The sequence below is a fragment of the Lithobates pipiens genome, unplaced genomic scaffold (assembly GCF_037356315.1).
Source record: "Lithobates pipiens isolate NorthernLeopardFrog02 unplaced genomic scaffold, aLitPip1_a1.2 Scaffold_19, whole genome shotgun sequence".
In the NCBI taxonomy this organism is placed as follows: Eukaryota; Metazoa; Chordata; class Amphibia; order Anura; family Ranidae; genus Lithobates; species Lithobates pipiens.
In genome coordinates, this window is record NW_027507764.1 from 590,425,500 (window position 1) to 590,447,680 (window position 22,181).

Below are 22,181 nucleotides of genomic sequence, written 5' to 3' on the forward strand. Positions count from 1 at the left end.
TCATCATTAACATATCCGGCTAGTGAAGGTAGTGCTTCCATATTAGGAAAGACAGGTGTGTGGTAGGAACCATCCTGGTTTAAAACGGGAAGAACTGGGTATAGGCCATGGCTGGGCCTATTGGGTGTACCAAGATGGCCGCCGGCAGGAAGTGCACTGGGCTGTGCCTGAAGTGAGGGCTTGGGTGTACCAAGATGGCGGCCACTGGGAGTGGACACAGTGGGTCGTGCTCGGGTTGGGGTGGTGAGAAGGGAGTGGGCGTTAGGCGGATAGCAGGGTTGTCCCTCTCCTCCTTCGTTCCAGTTTTGTCAGCTTGATAACCCTCCTGCGTGGCTCTCTGTTCTATCTCTTCGAGGGTCTGCCCAAACCCCCCTTTCACCGGATAATGTACATTTAATCTCAAAACTAGGAGGTCAGGGGTGGTGGGGAGCAGTGGCTTATGGCCCAACTGATCCTTCAGGTAGCCACCTTCTATCACCTTCACCAATCCCCAACCCTCCTCGTGTATGGCAAACAGTAAGCCACAAATACACTCAGTACAGGACATTACCCCTGACACTCTTTGAACTGCAAAGATAGCTCTCGGGAGAAGCTCACCTGAGTCACAAGACTGCCACTTCCGCAAGCCTTCTTTCAAACTGCCCTAATTCACAGTTTGAGATTAACCCTCAGAGGTCCTACACAGCCAACCTCGAGTAACCCCGTCTATAAACGCCTGCAGAATTCCACCCCACCACCAGAGATACAATCTAGGGGTGAGGATGGACACACGCCTGCAGCTGCACTTTCAGTCTGCTAAATCTGCAGTCCTTCAGAATGACAGACACTGAACAGATAATAGTCAGCAGAAAACCATTAGCAGGTTCATTAAAACAGCTCCAGGCGAGAAATAAGTTACCTGTCTCTTTGAACAATCGAAAGGAGCCAACAAGACAAAATCAACCAGCCCAACCAGAGAAGTAGTACAAATGGTAAGGATAAATATGCTTACTGTACTGTTAGGGCTGCGCGCTTAACCCCCTTCTCTGATCTGGCCAGCCGTTCAGTCCCGGAATGCGGTCTCCCTTCGATTGTGGCCTGAAAGCCGCCCCACACTCGGGCGCCAGTTGAAATAGATAAGAACTACAAATTAGTTCTTGGTTATCTGCTGCTATTCCTAATTAAAAAGTATAAATGTGCATGCACATTAGAAGTAAACACTCTCTGAGATACGTTCAGCTCAGGCTACTTCTAAATACTGATTTATTGGTGGGCGGTGTTAACATTTTATACAGAAATATACGTCATTGCTATGTCAGTCTAGTTGGTACATCTCATTGGTTACAATACAAGAGAAATGAAGAAACTTGATGCTTGAAGTTCGGTTGAAGCTGGTTCTGTTATCTCGAATGCATTCTTCTAACGCGGGGGATGTAGGGTATAGACGCCATCTTACCTCCGAACAGAGTCAATCTGTATGGTACATAATAAGTAAGGAGCATGGGAACATGTATACACATAAGCAAATAGACATTTTCTGATTATCATTATGTACATTAGATTCCTTAACAATTGGTCACAGCTAATCACATGGTACAGATGGGCTGTGACTGGCCCTGTTTGTACTATGTGATCACTGTGACCAATCACAGCTAGTAGCACACCTGTATACAAGAAATGGAATGAAAAGACGCCATTCATTGTTTACAACTGTCATGTGGTCTGCTGTGATTGGTCACAGAGATCACATGACACTGGCAGCGGGCCGGTGTAGTGATCGGTTAACGCGACGGCCTCATATGACGTTGTCCCAGAACAATGGTGTTTGTTCCCTCCTGCACTTCATATTTCTGATATGTGCCTGCTGTACCATGTACTGGTGTGAGAAAGTCTCCTGTTCTCTTTGTATTGCTTCCTTTGAGTGAAATCCCCGGTGATCCCGCCAGTCCCTCTACCTTCCTATTGAAAACTGACCACACTAAGCAGGAGAGCATACCATGGTCTAGCTGTGTTGGGAACTCAGTGTGTTCTCCAATGATCAGACTTGTCCTAACACCCCCCCCCCCCCCCCGCACAGCCATTCACTGGAAAGCTCAGTGTGCTGCTGTTTCTCCTCCCCCAGCAAGGAGAGCATTCATCAGAGAAGAGCCAAGAGGTCCATGGTAACTCTGGAGGAGCTGCAGAGATCCACAGCTCAGGGGGGAGAATCTGTCCACAGGGCAACTATTAGTTGTCTCTCCACAAATCTGCCCTTTATGGAAGAGTGACAAGAAGAAAGACATTGGAGAAAGAAAGTCATAAGAAGTCCTGTTTGTAGTTTGTGAGAAGCCATGTGGGGGAGGGGGCAGCAAACATGTGGAAGAAGGTGATCTGGTCAGATAAGACCAAATTTCAACTTTTTGGCCTAAAAGTAAAATGCTATGTGTGGGGGAAACTAACACTGCCCATCCCCCTGAACACACCGTGAGACATGGTGGTGGCAGCATCATGTGGTGGGGATGCTTTTCTTCAGCAGGGACAGGGAAGTTGGTCAGAGTTGATGGGAAGATGGATGGAGACAAATACAGGACAATCTTAGAAGAAAACCTGTTATGCCGCGTACACACGATCGGTCTATCCTGCGGACTTTGCAGCGGGGGTCCGCCTGAATTTCCGAAGGAGCGGACCTGCCCACACACGACCGGACTTTGCCGGCAGACAAACCACCGGACTATGGCGGGAGTCCACTGGACTTTTGAAATGAATGGACTTGCCCACACACAGAAAAAAGTCAGTTCATTTGAACGTGGCTCCAGGTAGACGGGACTAGCAAAGGAGGTCAATGTCGGCGCCTCCATCGGCGAGATCGACAATTCGCTGGTCCCGTCACCTGGTATGGCCTTAAAGGGGAAGCCCTACGCCGAAAAAACAGCGTGGGGGTCCCCCCCCCAAGGTCCAAGAGAGAAGACCCCCAAGACAGAAGACCACCGGAGCTGTGCAATAAATGATTTTAAAACCTTGTGTTTTGGTTTTTTTTTTACAGTTTTTTCACCAGGTGAATGGGTAGGGGTACATTGTACCCCATACTCATTCACATAGGGTGGGGGGGCCGGTATCTGGGGGCCCCCTTATTAAAGGGGGCTCCCGGATTCCGATAAGCCTCCCGCCCGCAGACCCCGACAAACAACGACCAGGGTTGTCGGGAAGAGGCCCTTGCCCTCATCAACATGGGGACTCCCAAAGCACCCCCCCATGTTGAGGGCACATGGCCTGGTACGGCTCCTTCTCTAGTCCTGTCTACCTGGAGTCACGTTCAAAATGAACTGACTTTTCTCCGTGTGCGGGCAAGTCCGTTCATTTCAAAAGTCCGGCAGACTAGCACGGACAGCCAGATTGTCCGCCGGACTGCCGAGTCCGGCGGACAATTTTGAGTCAAAACTTCTTTCTAAGTCCGCCGGACTTTTGGGAATAAAAAGTCCGCTGGAGCCCACACACGGGCGGATTGTTCGCTGTATAGTCCGATCGTGTGTACGCAGCATTAGAGTGTGCAAAAGACTTGAGACCGGGGCGGAGGTTCACCTTCCAGCAGGACAACGACCCGAAACATCCAGCCAGAGCTACAATGGAATGGTTTAGATCAAAGCATATTCATGTGTTAGAATGGGCCAGTCACAGTCCAGACCTAAATCCAACTGAGAATCTGTGGCAAGACTTGACCACAGACGCTCTCCATCCAATCTGACAGAGCTTGAAATATTTTACAAAGAAGAAGAATGGGCAAAAATGTCCCTCTCTAGATGTGCAAAGCTGGTAGAGACATCCCCAAAAAGACTTTCAGCTGTAATTGCAGAGAAAGGGGGTTCTACAAAGTATTGACTCCGGGGGGCGCCATACAAATGCCCCTCCCCCACACTTTTCACATATTTATTTGTACCATTTATCATTTTCCTTCCACTTCACAATTATGGGCCACTTTGTTTTGGTCTATCACATAAAATCCCAATTAAATACATTTACATTTGTCTTCCTTTACATTTGTACATAATAGATATAAGGCCTCTTTCACACTAACGTCCCGTTCAGGCCCGCCTGTCAGTTTTTCAGGCGGACCTGAACGGGTGCTCCATAGAGGTCTATGGAGCGTCGGATGTCAGCGGTGACATGTCCGCTGACATCCGACCCGCTCCGATCCGAAAAAGTGTGACGGAGGAAAAAGCTATTTTTCCATCCGTCTGCGGATCGGATCGGGTGACGACGGGCACTGCGGTCCGTCGTCATCCGATCTCCCATAGGGGAGAGCGGCGCTGTGACAGGTCCGTCCCTGCGCAGTGTGCAGAGACGGAGCTGTCATCTCCCTGCTCAGCGGGGATCGGCGGAGTGATCCCCGCTGAGCAAACGGATATCCACGGGGCGGATCAGAACTGATCCGCCCCGTGTGAAAGGACCCTAAGGCTATTGTTTTATATTTTCCCCTTTTATATTGTTGGGTGGCACAACACATGTAAAATTGTACATATTATCTGCTTTTTATATGCCCTTGTGTGAAATGCCACTTGCCTATGTATATACACTGTTGTTTATTTTATTTGGTATGCCACATGTCTTGTTATTATATTTTTTCTTCCCTCCTTGTTCCCCCACCCATCTCTAGTTTTGCCTGGAAATCCGCTCTTAGGCTTGAGAATTAAATTATTTTCTTGCAACTCTGAGACGTAGTTTCCTAGGCAGGGGGAGGATGTAGCGCCCTGGTGTTTAGGCAGGGTTGCTAAGTAAATTTAGTTTTCCAGGCAGTAGTTGCCCTGGTTAATTGTTAGTAGATCCGCTGATTCCTCTAGTTCTGGACTTGCTGCACCTTCTCTCTTCTGTCGCTAGGTGGCGTTATGCTGGTGACCTTAGATAGACAGGGGCATAGCAAGGTCAGGTTATGAATGGATGGGGTGTCTTAGCCAATTGGCGGGGGGGTTTCTTTAGTCCCTTGGCCTGCTGGGAGAGCCTATTTATTTAGTGAGGTGATTGGGGTTCTGTGCCACCTGGACGGCTGTCTGGGTGGACATGTGTTATGCTGCCCCGGGCTATTGGCCGGAAGCCTGAGGCCTATCCCGGGGACATCTGGCTGCTAGGATGTCTGAAGGCCTATCCAGAAGCATGAGAAGCAGCGCAGGGTTGGGACTGCAGGATTGGAGTCCAACCGAAAGTAATGGTTCAGCCAGATGGGGAACCAGTTGAGGTCGGAGGTAGAGGGGGAAGCTGTTGCCACTAAGCGACCATCCACCTTATTACCGGAGACCATTGTGAGTGAGCTGGAACCAGTACGAGAGCAGTCTTCTCACCAGCCGGGGACGGTGAAGAAGTGGGAAAACTTCAGCAAGTGTCAAGCCGGGGACCCAGCGGGACAGCAGAGGTGACGCTTGAGGAGTATCAGTAAGTGCCAAGCCAGGAACCCAGCAGGGCAGCGGGGGTGACGCTTGAGGAAGATACTGAGTAATGGAAGTGGAAGAGCTCAGGGGATCCAGTAGCGATTGGGTCTGAGAGTCTAATGAGAGATCGGGAGCTCAGTGAGTGAAGATCTACAGTGAGAGGCTGTAGCGTGTGAGGAGAACTATTCTGTGTTACCAATAGGTAAGTACAATTACCGTTAGTGACTGTTACAAGACTTGTTGCCATAGGAGACAGGGGTCCTACCTATTCAGATGTGGTATCCGGCTGGAGGCCTTTCCTTGTATAGATGTCTACCTATAGAGTCTGCCAATTATCATTGCATCTACTTAAGGGTGTCCTGGCCCTAACCCTCTCTCCCACCGTTCTTGTTCAAGAGATAATAAATCTCTTTGCATTCAAAAAGTGTCTGGCGCCCATCACTTCAGCTTGTATTACACCCACCATGGCTTGTAACCCACTCTACCTAGAAGGATGTCAGCTCTCCCTGACTCGCCATCACCATTGGGCCTCTAGAGGTCCGGGACCTCGATACATATAGAAGGGTGGAGGGGGGTGGATGGTGTTCTATAGAAGGGTGGAGGGGGGTGGATGGTGTTCTATAGAAGGGTGGGGCGGGGTGGATGGTGTTCTATAGAAGGGTGGAGGGGGGTGGATGGTGTTCTATAGAGGGGTGGAGGGGGTTGGATGGCGTTCTATAGAAGGGTGGAGGGGGGTGGATGGCGTTCTATAGAAGGGTGGAGGGGGGTGGATGGCGTTCTATAGAAGGGTGGAGGGGGGTGGATGGCGTTCTATAGAAGGGTGGAGGGGGTGGATGGTGTTCTATAGAAGGGTGGAGGGGGGTGGATGGTGTTCTATAGAAGGGTGGAGCGGGGTGGATGGCGTTCTATAGAAGGGTGGAGAGGGGTGGATGGTGTTCTATAGAAGGGTGGAGAGGGGTGGATGGTGTTCTATAGAAGGGTGGAGGGGGGTGGATGGCGTTCTATAGAAGGGTGGAGGGGGGTGGATGGCGTTCTATAGAAGGGTGGAGGGGGGTGGATGGCGTTCTATAGAAGGGTGGAGGGGGTGGATGGCGTTCTATAGAAGGTTGGAGGGGGGTGGATGGCGTTCTATAGAAGGGTGGAGGGGGGTGGATGGCGTTCTATAGAAGGGTGGAGGGGGTGGATGGCGTTCTATAGAAGGGTGGAGGGGGGTGGATGGCGTTCTATAGAAGGGTGGAGGGGGGTGGATGGTGTTCTATAGAAGGGTGAAGTGGGGTGGATGGCGTTCTATAGAAGGGTGGAGGGGGGTGGATGGCGTTCTATAGAAGGGTGGAGAGGGGTGGATGGTGTTCTATAGAAGGGTGGAGAGGGGTGGATGGCGTTCTATAGAAGGGTGGAGGGGGGTGGATGGCGTTCTATAGAAGGGTGGAGGGGGTGGATGGTGTTCTATAGAAGGGTGGAGGGGGGTGGATGGTGTTCTATAGAAGGGTGGAGAGGGGTGGATGGTGTTCTATAGAAGGGTGGAGGGGGGTGGATGGCGTTCTATAGAAGGGTGGAGAGGGGTGGATGGTGTTCTATAGAAGGGTGGAGAGGGGTGGATGGCGTTCTATAGAAGGGTGGAGGGGGGTGGATGGCATTCTATAGAAGGGTGGAGGGGGGTGGATGGTGTTCTATAGAGGGGTGGAGGGGGGTGGATGGTGTTCTATAGAAGGGTGGAGGGGGGTGGATGGCATTCTATAGAAGGGTGGAGGGGGTGGATGGTGTTCTATAGAGGGGTGGAGGGGGGTGGATGGCGTTCTATAGAGGGGTGGAGGGGGGTGGATGGTGTTCTATAGAGGGGTGGAGGGGGGTGGATGGTGTTCTATAGAAGGGTGGAGGGGGGTGGATGGCATTCTATAGAAGGGTGGAGGGGGGTGGATGGTGTTCTATAGAGGGGTGGAGGGGGGTGGATGGCGTTCTATAGAAGGGTGGAGGGGGTGAATGGTGTTCTATAGAGGGGTGGAGGGGGGTGGATGGTGTTCTATAGAGGGGTGGAGGGGGTGGATGGTGTTCTATAGAGGGGTGGAGGGGGGTGGATGGCGTTCTATAGAGGGGTGGAGGGGGGTGGATGGTGTTCTATAGAGGGGTGGAGGGGGGTGGATGGCGTTCTATAGAGGGGTGGAGGGGGTGGATGGTGTTCTATAGAGGGGTGGAGGGGGGTGGATGGCGTTCTATAGAGGGGTGGAGGGGGTGGATGGTGTTCTATAGAGGGGTGGAGGGGGGTGGATGGCGTTCTATAGAGGGGTGGAGGGGGGTGGATGGCGTTCTATAGGGGGGTGGAGGGGGGTGGATGGCGTTCTATAGAGGGGTGGAGGGGGGTGGATGGCGTTCTATAGAGGGGTGGAGGGGGGTGGATGGCGTTCTATAGGGAGGTGGAGGGGGGTGGATGGCGTTCTATAGAGGGGTGGAGGGGGTGGATGGCGTTCTATAGAGGGGTGGAGGGGGGTGGATGGTATAACATCTGCAGGAAGGAGACGTTTACCCAGCTGGCAGAAGGAGATGCTGTCAGAGGTCTGAAGATAAGTGTGAGACATTTCCTGAGTGGCTCCCCACTGGTGACACCGCAGGATGAGCCAATCAATGGTGACTCAGGAAAACTTTCACCCAGTTCCGCTATTGCCGGGGACAGTTCGGCCGCTCACATGATGTAACCATTATAAAGATACTTTGTCGCTGAGCATACATGACGCCAGAGGATCATGGGACATTCAGCTCTCAGGATTATAAAGTCTGTTTTGCAGGACGCTCAGTCTGTACTAGGGATGAGCCGAACACCCCCCGGTTCGGTTCGCACCAGAACTTTCGAACGGACCCCAAATTCGAACGAACTTTAGAACCCCATTGACGTCTATGGGACTCGAACGTTCGAAATTAACCACTTCCCGACCAGCGCACGACGATGTACGTCGACAGAATGGCACGGGCAGGCATATTGGCGTACATGTACGTCCAATATTCGTTGCCGCCATCGGCGGCGCGCTCCCGCGCTGGTCGGGTATCCCCGTGAGTCCGGTCGCGGGACCCGCGGACTCGATCGCCGCGGGCATCCCCGCGATCGTCTCACGGAGCGGCCGAATGGAGGAAATGCTGTATAAACAACATTTCTCCATTCTGCCTAGCAACTAGTGACGCTGATCTCTGCTCCATGTGATTGGAGCAGAGATCAGTGTACACTAAATGAAAGCCCAACCCCCCCACAGTTAGTAACACACCCCTAGGAACACTTAACCCCTACACTGCCACCCACTGGTTAACCCCTTGACTGCCAGTGTCATTTACACAGGAATCACTGCATTTATATAGCAGTGATTACTGTATAAATGACAATGGTCCCAAAAATGTGTCAAAAATGTCCGATGGGTCCCCGACAATGTCGCAGTCACAATAAAAATTGCTGATCGTCGCCATTACTAGTAAAAAAAATAATAATAAAAAATGATTAATAAAAATGCTATAAAACTATCCCTATTTTGTAAACGCTATAACTTTTGCGCAAACCAATCAATAATCGCTTATTGCGATTTTTTTTACCAAAAATATGTAGAAGAATACGTATCGGCCTAAACTGAGGGAAAAAAATGTTTTTTTATATATTTTTGGGGGATATTTATTATAACAAAAAGTAAAAAATAATGGGTTTTTTTTCAAAATTATCGCTCTATTTTTGTTTATAGCGCAAAAAATAAAAACCGCAGAGGTGATCAAATACCACCAAAAGAAAGCTCTATTTGTGGGAAAAAAAGGACGTCAATTTTGTTTGGGAGCCACGTCGCACGACCGCGCAATTGTCAGTTAAAGCGACGCAGTGCCGAATCGCAAAAAGGGGTCTGGTCTTTGACCAGCAAATTGGTCCGGTCTGAAAGTGGTTAAAAGTGCTAATTTTAACGGCTAATATGCAAGATACTGTCTTAAAAAGGGTTTGGGGACCTGGCTCCTGCCCCAGGGGACATGGGTCAATGCCTAAAATGTTTTTAAAAATGGCCGTTTTGGCGGGAGCACTGATTTTAATGACGATTAAAGTGAAAAAAAAAAGTGAAATGTTCCTTTAACCACTTGGGATCCGCGCTATTGCCAAATGACGGCATTAGCGCGGATCTACTTTTCCGGGACTACGTCTATTGACGTCGTCCCGGGTACGAGCGGCCTGCGCGCGCCCTGAGGGGCGCGCGCGGCGCGCTCTGTGATCGGCGAGTCCGTGAGACTCGCCTGATTACCGATCCGTGTAAGGGGTCGATCCCGACCCCTTATCACGTGATCAGCTGTCAGCCAATGACAGCTGATCATGTGATAGAACGGAGCCGGTAATCAGCTATTATTCCTCCTCGCGCTGACAGCGCGAGGAGAGAAAAAAAAAGCCGATCACCGGCGGCCGTGATCGGGACATCAGTCCCGATCACGGCCAGCAATACAGCTGACCACCTGCCCCCTGCCAGTGCCCACCTGCCCACCGCAGTGCCATCCTGAATAAAAGTAAGTGCCCCCCAGCAGTGCCACCCAGCAGTGCCCATAGTGCCCATAGTGCCCACAGTGCCACCCACAGTGCCATCCAGCAGTGCCACCAACAGTGCCACCCACAGTGCCCACAATGTGCCCACAATGTGCCTCAAAGGTGCTGCACCCCAGTGCCGCCCATCAGTGCCCAGCAGTGCCGCCCATCAGTGCCCAGCAGTGCCACCTATCAGAGCCACCTATCAGTGCCACCTATCAGTGCCCATCAGTCCCATCTATCAGTGGTACCTATCAGTGCCCATCCGTGCCACCCATCCGTGCCACTTATCCGTGCCACCCATCCATGCCATCTTATCTGTGCCCATCTTTGCCCATCAGTGCCGCCTTATCTGTGCCCATCGGTGCCGCCTTATCTGTGCCTATTAGTGCCGCCTTAACTATGCCTATCAGTGCCCACCAGTGCAGCCTATCAGTGCCCACCAATGCAGCCTATCAGTGCCCACCAATGCAGCCCATCAGTGCCCACCAATGCAGCCATCAGTGCCGCCTAATCAGCGCACTTCAATGAAGGAGAAAAATTACCCGTTTGCAAAATTTTATAACAAACTATTAAAACATGATTTTTTTTTTTTTTTTTTGCATCTTTTTTTGTTTGTTTAGCAAAAAATAAAACTCCGAGCTGTAACTAAATACCACCAAAAGAAAGCTCTATTTGTGGGAAAAAAATGATAAAAATTTCATTTGGGTACAGTGTTGTATGACCGCGCAATTGTCATTCAAAGTGCATCAGCGCTGAAAGCTGAAAATTGGTCTGGGACTGAGGGGGGTTTAAGTGCCCAGTAAGCAAGTGGTTAAATATGGTGCCTGGGGGGTGTCTGTAGTATGCCTGTGAAGTGCCACGTGTTTCCCGTGTTTAGAACAGTCCCTGCACAAAATGACATTAAACGGAAATAACACCATTTAAAACTGCTTGCGGTTTTAATGTTATAACTGGTTCCTGCAATATGGCTGAAAATCATTGAGAAAAATGGCATGGGTAGCCCTCCCTGCCCATTACCAGCCCCTTTGGGTCTTGTACGCATATTAAGGGGAACCCCGTACCCATATTAAAAAAAGGAAATGCGTGTGGTCCCCAGGCCCTATATACTCAGAACAGCAGTATACAGGCGGTGCAAACAAGACAGGGACTGTGTAGGTTTGTTGTGTTAAGTTGAATCTGTTTGTAATTTTCAACTGGTACATTTTAAAAGTGTAGCTCCAGTCAAAAAGACTATTTTTAAGCTTTTTGGAAAACATAGGGAAGGGTTATCACCCCTGTATAATTTGTTTTGTCGTCCATCTTTTTTCATCTCACTTGCTGTTGTCTCCTTCCGTTTGAAAGTAGGAGATGTTTGTAAATTGGATGTTTAAAAGTAGGGACCTGCCCTATATGCTCTGCAGAAATGGCGGAACAAGGTGTTGGTTTTGCCACAACATTGTAAGCCCTCAAAGTGACTCTTGGTGGGCGCTGGAGCGCCCTGCTGTGAACGATTATATCAAGAATTGTAATTACATGCTATTGTTGAACAGTGGTAGAAAAATTGACCTTTGGTGGTTGTGGTGCTGGTGCCACAACACTATAAGTCCTCACCGTTACTCTGGGTGGGCACAGGAAGGGGCCCTCCTGTGAAATATTATATCAAGAATTGTAATTACATGTCCCTGTTAAACAGGGGCAGAAAAATTGGGCCTTAGGCACTGGTGCTGGTGCCACAACACTGCAACCTCTCCCATATACTCTAGTTTTATTGCAGGAATGAGCCCTGCTGCAAAGCATTGCATCAAAAATTGTACTTAAACGCCCCTGTTAAACAGGGGCAGAAAAATTGGGCTGATGGCATCACCCAGAACCAGAAATGTTCTTCCAACATATCAGCGGAGGGAGGAGGAAGAGGATAGACAATCAACATAACAGGACAGTCACTCAGCATCAGCATAGGCAGTCTTGAAGGGATGTGGTATTTCAAAAAAAATTATTCGGTTACATCAGCTTCAGGTGCTTGGTAGCTGTGGGTGATCCAAGACTGATTCATCTTGATGAAGGTCAGTCGATCAACTGATTCGGTGGACAGGCGCACCCTGTGATCGGTAACAAAGCCACCAGCAGCACTGAAGGTGCGTTCCGAAAGAACGCTGGATGCAGGACAGGCCAGTAGCTCAATTGCATACTGTGCAAGCTCTGGCCAGTGATCCATCCTCAAGACCCAGTAAGCCAGAGGATTTTCGGTGGGAAAGGTGTCCAAGTCTGACCTTGCCCCTAGGTATTCCTGCACCATGTAAATCAGACGCTGGCGATGGTTGCTGGAACCGATCATACCTTGGGGCTGCGGACTAAAAAATTGTCTGAAAGCATCAGTCAGACGGCCACCTTCTCCACCGCTCCTTCTGACCGATGCCTCAGCAACACGTTGTCCAGGACCAGGAAATTGTAACCTCCCAGTCTCTGGGAACGCGTTGCACAGACCTTTGTGCAAGGCCTCCCGGAGATGTCTCATCCTCTGCTCCCTCTGCGATGGCAAGATAAGGTCGGCAACCTTACCCTTGTACCGTGGATCAAGGAGAGTGGCCAGCCAGTAATGGTCCCTCTCCTTGATCCGAAGAATACGAGGATCCTTCCGCAGGCTTTGCAGGATCAGGGAGGCCATGCAGCGTAGGTTAGCTGAGGCATTCGGTCCGGAGTCCTCTGGGTCACTAAGGACAACATGATCCGCAGCTACCTCCTCCCAGCCACGTACAAGTCCACGAGTTTCTTGGGACTGTAAATCATCCCTACAAGACTGCTGCTGCTGCTGATGCTGAGTGCCAGCCTCCACCTCCATGCTGACACAATCATCCTCCTCCTCCTCTTCCTCCTCCTCATCCTCTTCCTGTGTGATGGGTGGCACAGCAGGAACACTGTCTGGATAAAGGGGGCCTTGAGAGGCAAGGAAGTCCTCCTCTTCCTGCCTCTGTTCTGCCTCAAGTGCCCTGTCCATTATTCCACGCAGCGTATGCTCCAAGAGGTGGACAAGAGGTACAGTGTCACTGATGCATGCACTGTCACTGCTCACCATCCTTGTGGCCTCCTCAAACGGTGACAGGACAGTGCATGCATCCCTGATCATGCCCCACTGGCGTGGTGAGAAAAAACCGAGCTCCCCTGACCCTGTCCTGGTGCCGTAGTCGCACAGGTACTCATTGATGGCCCTCTGCTGCGTGTGCAGCCGCTGCAGCATGGCCAACGTTGAGTTCCACCTGGTGGGCATGTCACATATAAGGCGGTTCTTGGGCAGGTTCAACTCCTTTTGGAGCTCAGCCAGCCAAGCACAGGCATTAAATGATCGGCGGAAATGCACACAGACTTTCCTGGCCTGCTTCAGAACATCCTGTAAGCCGGGGTACCTGCCCAAGAACCGCTGCACCACCAGGTTAAGGACATGAGCTACACAGGGCACATGGGTCAGTTGTCCCTGTCGGAGGGCGGAGAGGAGGTTGGTGCCATTGTCACAAACCACCATTCCTGGCTTAAGCTGGCGTGGCGTCAACCACCTCTCGGCCTGCCCCTGCAGAGCTGACAAAACATCCGCCCCAGTGTGGCTCCTGTCCCCCAAACAAACCAGCGCAAGCACGGCATGGCATCGTTTTGCCTGCGTACTTGCGTAGCCCCTGGAACGCCTACGGAGCACCGCTGATTCTGAGGACAGAGCACTGGAAGAGGCCATGGAGGAAGAAGAAGAGGAGGGGGTGGAGGAGAGAGGTGTGTCACAACCAATAGTAGCATTTTGGAGGCGTGGTGGCGGAACAACCTCCAACACTACTGCACCTTGTCCTGCATCCTTCCCAGCTGCCAGAAGAGTGACCCAATGAGCCGTGAAAGACAGGTAACGTCCCTGTCCATGCCTGCTGGACCATGAGTCAGCGGTAATATGCACCTTACCGCTGACCGCCCTGTCCAGCGAGGCAAGGACATTGCCTTCCACATGCCGGTAGAGAGCCGGAATCGCCTTCCGTGAGAAAAAGTGGCGTTTGGGGACCTGCCACTGAGGAACCGCACATTGTACAAACTCACGGAAGGGGGCCGAGTCTACCAACTGAAAAGGCAGCAGTTGAAGTGCTAGCAATTTAGCCAAGCTAGCATTCAACCGCTGGGCATGTGGATGGCTGGGAGTGAACTTCTTTCGCCGGTCCAGCAGCTGGGGCAGGGACATTTGCCTGCTATAATCGGACGTGGGTGTACTGCTAACAGAGTGCCCGGAAGCACTTGGCTGTGACACACCTAATTCTACCCCTTCATTCCTCTCAGAGCAGGTTTCAGAGAGGACTGAAGGTCTAGTGGGGTTGGAGATGCCAGCTGATGAGGAGCAAGGAGAGGTCCGCTTTGTTCTTTGGTGTGGGTCTTTGATGTACGCTTGCCAACGAGCTGCATGGCAGGTCAACATATGTCTGGTCAAGCATGTGGTGCCCAAGCGGCTGATGTTTTGGCCACGCGAGATACGCTTGAGACATATGTTGCAAATAGCAGCGGTGCGATCTGATGCACTCATCTCAAAAAAGGCCCACACCAAAGAACTTTTAGAATAACGCGCAGAGGCAGCACTCTGCACAGGCGGAGCTCTGCGGTGTGATTCAGTCGGTGTGCTGCCCCTAAGCTGGCCCCCGGAGGGCATCCTGCCTCGTTGGACATGTGCCTCCTCCTCCTCCTCCTCCTCCCTCCTTCCAGGCACCCACGTGGAGTCAGTGCCCTCATCATCCCCTCCCTCTTCATCGCTGTAGCAAACCTGGCAGTATGCTGCAGCTTGTGGAACATGACTGCCAGATTGCTGTCCTTCTTGAGCATCCCCTCTCTCTGTGCTCACGCTACTGCCTTCCTCTAGCTGAGTGTCATCATCAGAGCCTAAAAAACACTGGGCATCCTCCTGGAGCATGTACCCAACACTGTGCTCAAAGAGTTCAGGAGACTCCTCAGGAGGACGTGGTGGGTCTAGGGAAGGAGTCACTGATGATGACATTGAGAGGAGGGAAGACGATGCGTTGGCAGCTGCTTTGCTAGTACCCTGAGACTCGGTGAGAGAGGATGAGGAGGATGAAGAGGGCTTGGTCATCCACTCTACCAAGTCGTTGGCATGTTGCGGCTCAACATGTCCAGCTGCCGAAAAGAAGGACAAGCATGTCCCATGGCCACGTGCTGATGACAATGCACCGCGTCCACGACCAGCACTGTTGTCTCTAGACACAGAGCCTGCTTGCCCTCTTTTATCGGCTCGCGCCTGTCTGCCTCTCCTTGCTGGCCTTCCAGACATGGTAATGGCCTGAAGGGAGTTGGGTAAAACAGCAGTGTAATGGAGTCACACAACACCCATTAAGCCCTGCAGATGGCTCTATTAGAGAACAGCAATAAACGGTAGATACAGGTGTATATTGTGCTGGAGGCACACAACACCCACTAACTCCTGCAGATGCCTTTTTTATAGAACACCAGAGATAAAGGGGTATATACAGATGTATACTGTGCTGTGCTGGAGGCACACACAACTTCCAATAACTCCTGTAGATGGCAAGTGGGCTCAAATAGAGAACAGCTATGTAGGTGGATATAGCGGTATGTACTGCGGTCAGGGCACGCAGACAACAACCACTACACAACAGCAATATCGAAAATCGGCCGATAAGGATCGGTGTGTACTGTGTTGAAGGTACACAGAACACCCACTAACTGCTTCAGACGCCAACACACTACACTAGGCCGCCGGCCTTATATAGTGTGGGGCGTGTACTACACAGCCTGAGCTATGATTGGCCACAGGCATCCTGCCTGTGGCCAATCATGGCTCTCCTCGCTGCTGGCGCTGTGATTGGCCAAGCATGCGGGGTCACAGTGCATGCTTGGCCAATCATGAGCCAGCAATGCACTGCGATGACGCCCATAACGTTCGGAATTCGCCGAACGGGCGAACAGCCGATGTTCGAGTCGAACGTATGTTCGACTCGAACACGAAGCTCATCCCTAGTCTGTACCGACCACAAAGTAACCGCAGTACAGCCTCACAAGTATGACATCACTTCCCGAGAACCATCACTGCCAGTCGTATCTAGAAACAATCAAAACACAGTGTCATGGTATTCCTTACAGCCCCATTCTGATGTGCTGCACCATAGCAGATGGTGGCGCTATACCCTCACTGGCCACTTTATTAGGTCCCCCTTGCTAGTAGCGGGTAGGACCCCCTTTTGCCTTGAGTCTTGGTGGCAGAGATACAACAAGGTGTTGGAAATGTTCCTCAGAGATTTTGCTCCATAGTGACCTGATAACATCGCACAGTTGCTACAGATTTGTCGGCTGCACATCAATGATGCCGAATCTCCCTTTCCTCCATATCCCAAAGGTGCTCTATTGGATGAGATGTGGTGAGTGTGGAGGCCATTGGAGGACAGGGACCTCATTGTCCAGTGGTGAGATGATTGGAGCTTTGTGACATGGTGCATTATCCTGCTGGGAGGAGCCATCAGAAGATGGGGATGCTGTAGTCATAAAGGGATGGACATGGTCAGCAACAATACTCGGGGAGGTCATGGCATGTAAACCATGCTCTAATGGTACTAAGGGGTTCAAAGTGTGCCAAGAAAATATCCCCCACACCATTACACCCCCACCACCAGCCTGAACCGGTGATACCCCATCCCCCACACCATTACACCCCCACCACCAGCCTGAACCGGTGATACCCCATCCCCAACACCATTACACCCCCACCACCAGCCTGAACCGGTGATACCCCATCCACCACACCATTACACCCCCACCACCAGCCTGAACCGGTGATACCCCACCCCCCACACCATTACACCCCCACCACCAGCCTGAACCGGTGATACCCCATCCACCACACCATTACACCCCCACCACCAGCCTGAACCGGTGATATCCCATCCCCCACACCATTACACCCCCACCACCAGCCTGAACCGGTGATACCCCACCCCCCACACCATTACACCCCCCACCACCAGCCTGAACCGGTGATACAAGGCAGGATGGATTCATGCGCCAAATTCTGACCCCACCATCTAAATGTTGCAGAACAAAATCCAGACTCATCACACCAGGCAACATTTTTCCAATCTTCTATTTTCCAATTTTGGTGATCCTGTGCCAATTGTAGCCTCAGTTTCCTGTTCTTAGCTGACAGGAGTGACACCCGGTGGGGTCTTCTCCTGCTGTAGCCCATCTGGTTCAAGGTTGGATGTGTTGTGCGTTCAGAGATGGTATTCTGCGTACCTTTGGTGTAACGAGAGGTTATTGGAGTTACTGTTGCCTTTCTATCATCTGGAACCAGTCAGCCCCATTCTCCTCTGACCTCAACAAGGCATTTTCCTCCACACAACCGCCGCTCACTGGATATTTTCTCCTTTTCCCAACCATTCTCAGTAATCCCGAGAGATGGTTGTGTGTGTGAAAATCCCAGAAATACTCAGACCGGCCCGTCTGCCACCAACAACCATGCCACGTTCAAAGTCACTTAAATCCCCATTCTGATTCTCGGTTTGAACTTCAGCAAGTTGTCTTCAGCACATCTAGATTCTTAAATGCATTGAGTTGCGGCCATGTGATTGGCTGATTAGCAGTTTGTGTTACCCAGCAATTGAGCAGGTGTGCCTAATAAAGTGGGCGGTGAGTGTATATTTACAAATAATAATAAAAATATTAAATAACAAACACGTTATTACTTACCGGCTCTGTAATGGTTTTGAACAGAGCAGCTCTGGTCCTCCTCTTCTCGGGTCCCCTGCTGGTGCTCTCTGCTTCATCCCCCTTCCAATTCCCCCCATAGTAAACCACTTGGTATGGGGGCACACGTATGGGCCTGAGAGGAATTTTATCTCCAATATCTTCATTTCTGCAGAATTTCTATGGCTTTTACCTGTGACTCTTATGACCATTTATAGTCTTTGGTTCCCTCATTGCTCATTTGCCATTTTTTGTCTCCGCAGGTTTGAGCGCGGGAGAATCTACACATACATTGGAGAAGTGGTGGTGTCTGTAAACCCGTATAAACCCATGGACCTGTATGGGAAAGAAATGATCGAATATTACCGCGGGAGAGAGCTGTACGAGAGACCGCCGCACCTGTACGCCGTTGCCGACGCAGCATACAAGGCCATGAAACGGCGGGCGAGGGACACATGCATTGTTATCTCAGGTAGACTGTAACTGGGAATCACTATTAGAAGACTCACCACTAAACATATACCCGTCTAAGAGAAATGTATAAGAAATTGCAATTTATATGCAGCATGGAAGTCAACAGAGGCCACTTATGCATTTTACGGGTGGCTTAAACGAGGCCTGTTTTGTGAATGCTGCCCAGTCACCAGTATTGCCTGTGGACCCCCCACAGCTGATATTGTCCCCATTACTGACTAACTATGCCTTGTTCAGCACTGTCTCTGTGTTGGTGGTGGCTTTACTTTGGTGAAATGATGTATGGTGAGGTACTAGTGATGAAGAGGCAGAAGCAGGGAGATCCTTTCTTAGGTATAGCTTCCTCTCCAGCAAGGAGAACAGTGAGCAGTACAGCAGTGACATCACCAAATATCACTCCAATTCTCCTGATGCTGCCATCCTCAAAAGCAGGGAGATTCTTGCGCTGCAGGTTCTTAAGAACAGCTGGGCCAACATCTTGCCTATCATGTCAAGGTAGATAGATCTTGGCCATCACGTCAAGGCAGATAGATCTTGGCCATCACATCAGGGTAGATAGGCCTTGGCCATCACATCAAGGTAGATAGGCTTTGGCCATCACATCAAGGTAGATAGGCTTTGGCCATCACATCAAGGTAGATAGGCTTTGGCCATCACGTTAAGGCAGATAGATCTTGGCCATCACATCAGGGTAGATAGGCCTTGGCCATCACATCAAGGTAGATAGGCTTTGGCCATCACTTTAAGGCAGATAGATCTTGGCTATCACATCAGGGTAGATAGGCCTTGGCCATCACATCAAGGTAGATAGACTTTGGCCATCACGTCAAAGCAGATAGGTCTTGGCCATCATGTCAAGGCAGATAGATCATGGCCACCTTGTGAAGGCAGATGGGCCTTGTCCATCACATCAAGGTAGATAAGTATCGGCCATCACGTCAAGGCAGATAGGTCTTGGCTATTACGTCAAGGCAGATAGATCTTGGCCATCACATCAGGGTAGATAGGCCTTGGCCATCACATCAAGGTAGATAGGCTTTGGCCATCCCATCAAGGTAGATAGGCTTTGGCCATCACGTTAAGGCAGATAGATCTTGGCCATCACATAAGGGTAGATAGGCCTTGGCCATCACATCAAGGTAGATAGGCTTTGGCCATCACGTCAAAACAGATAGGTCTTGGCCATCATGTCAAGGCAGATAGATCTTGGCCATCATGTCAAGGCAAATAGATCTTGGACAACATGTCAAGGCAGATAGATCTTGTCAAGGCAGACCAGCTTTGGCAATCACATCAAGGTAGATAGGTCTTCATGTCAACGCAGATAGATCATGGCCACCTTGTGAAGGCAGACGGGCCCTGGCCATCACATCAAGGTAGATAAGTATCGGCCATCATGTCAAGGCAGATAGGTCTTGGCTATTACGTCAAGGCAGATAGGTCTTGGACTCTTGGTCATCACATAGTTACATAGTTACATAGTAGGTGAGGTTGAAAAAAAAACACAAGTCCATCAAGTCCAACCTATGTGTATGATTATATGTCAGTATTACATTGTATATCCCTGCATGTTGTGGTCGTCCAGGTGCTTATCTAATAGTTTTTTGAAACTACTGATGCTCCCCACTGAGACCACCGCCTGTGGAAGGGAATTCCAAATTCTTGCTGCTCTTACAGTAAAGAACCCTCTACATAGTTTAAGGTTAAATCAATTTTCTTCTAATTTTAATGAGTGGCCACATGTCTTGTTAAATTCCCTTCCGCAAAAAAGTTTTATCCCTATTGTGGGGTCACCAGTCCGGTATTTATAAATTGAAATCATATCCCCCCTCAAGCGTCTCTTCTCCAGAGAGAATAAGTTCAGTACTCACAACTATAGATGGACGAACTTCCGAAGGGACGTTTTCGCGAACGTGAACAGCGAACGCGGCCGAAAGTTCGCGAACCGCAAAGTTCGCGGCGGGCCCCATTGATTTCAATGGCAGGCGAATTTTCAAAACCTACATGTCATATTTGCAGCCACAAATAATAATTACTAGCTGTGCACACATAGTCCCACCACATGGCCAATGACATAACACATGTATGAGGTGAATCTGGGATCGATAACTACAAGCATTCTTTTTTTATATGTTAAATTTTGACAATTCAGGACTGTGGAGCGCATGAAGGAAATGGAGGAGAGGAAAGGTCAGGGTAGGCTATGAAGAGGGTGCAGGAGATGATCACCAGCAGCGAGATATAGAGCACTGACACCAGCACCGTGATATAGAGCACTGACACCAGCACCGTGATAGAGTGCACTGACACCAGCACCGAGATATAGAGCACTGACACCAGCACTGAGATATAGAGCACTGACACCAGCACCGTGATAGAGTGCACTGACACCAGCACCGTGATATAGAGCACTGACACCAGCACTGAGATATAGAGCACTGACACCAGCACCGTGATATAGAGCACTGACACCAGCACCGTGATAGAGTGCACTGACACCAGCACTGAGATATAGAGCACTGACACCAGCACTGTGATATAGAGCACTGACACCAGCACCGTGATAGAGTGCACTGACACCAGCACTGAGATATAGAGCACTGACACGAGCACTGTGATATAGAGCACTGACACCAGCACCGTGATAGAGTGCACTGACACCAGCACCGTGATATAAAGCACTGACACCAGCACCGTGATAGAGTGCACTGACACCAGCACCGTGATAGAGTGCACTGACTCCAGCACCGTGATAGAGTGCACTGACATCAGCACCGAGATATAGAGCACTGACACCAGCACCGTGATATAGAGCACTGACACCAGCACCGTGATATAGAGCACTGACACCAGCACCGTGATAGAGTGCACTGACACCAGCACCGTGATATAGAGCACTGACACCAGCACCGAGATATAGAGCACTGACACCAGCACCGAGATATAGAGCACTGACACCAGCACCGTGATATAGAGCACTGACACTAGCACCGTGATAGAGTGCACTGACACCAGCAACGAGATATAGAGCACTGACACCAGCACCGTGATAGAGTGCACTGACACCAGCACCGTGATATAGAGCACTGACACCAGCACCGTGATATAGAGCACTGACACCAGCACCGAGATAGAGAGCACTGACAGCAGCACTGATACCAGCAACTCGCTGCTGGGCCCCAAAAATATGACACCGCTCAACCTCTTCAAACAGGAGGGTACGGGCATATAGTACGGTGTGCTTTTTTTGTACAAGGAAGTGAGTCAAATGTAGAAAAAAGGTCACCACAACCCTATATATTGTGAACCTATACCAGTCCTTACAAGGACCTTTGTGGAACTAGTAGCTAGTGATTAGCAGACTGTACCTCAGTCCCTACACTGATAAAGGACTGCTGCAGAATAGGGCAGCAGTCAAGTATAATATTCTTTCTATATTTGGAAGAAAGTTTATTGTACGTGTACAACCCTATATACTGTACACCTATACCAGTCCTTAAAAGGACCTTTGTGGACCTAATAGTAATAGCTAGTGATTAAACTGACTGTCCCTGCTCCACACAGCGTCCTGTCCCTCCCTGCACTCACAAAAGACAGGCTGCTGCAATCACAAGCACAGCAGTGCACTGAACCCTATATACTGTACTACACCTATACCATACCAGTCCTTACAAGGACCTTTGTGGAACTAGTAGCTAGTGATTAGCAGACTGTACCTCAGTCCCTACACTGATAAAGGACTGCTGCAGAATAGGGCAACAATCTGCAGCAGTGCACCACAACCCTATATATTGTGGACCTATACCAGTCCTTACAAGGACCTTTGTGGAACTAGTAGCTAGTGATTAGCAGACTGTACCTCAGTCCCTACACTGATAAAGGACTGCTGCAGAATAGGGCAGCAGTCAAGTATAATATTCTTTCTATATTTGGAAGAAAGTATATTATACGTGTACAACCCTATATACTGTACACCTATACCAGTCCTTAAAAGGACCTTTGTGGACCTAATAGTAATAGCTAGTGATTAAACTGACTGTCTCTGCTCCACACAGCATCCTGTCCCTCCCTGCACTCACAAAAAGACAGGCTGCTGCAAT

At 50.2% G+C, this 22,181-nt stretch overlaps 1 protein-coding gene across 1 annotated transcript in view; it reads left to right on the forward strand.

The window, feature by feature from the left end:
- Positions 1-22,181, forward strand: part of LOC143998131 (unconventional myosin-Ig-like) — a 307,651-nt gene that overhangs the window by 18,719 nt on the left and 266,751 nt on the right. The window contains exon 2 of the mRNA XM_077493873.1: positions 17,871-18,079. Within this exon, the coding sequence (XP_077349999.1) occupies positions 17,871-18,079 (209 nt within the window). The remainder of the gene's footprint in view (positions 1-17,870; positions 18,080-22,181) is intronic.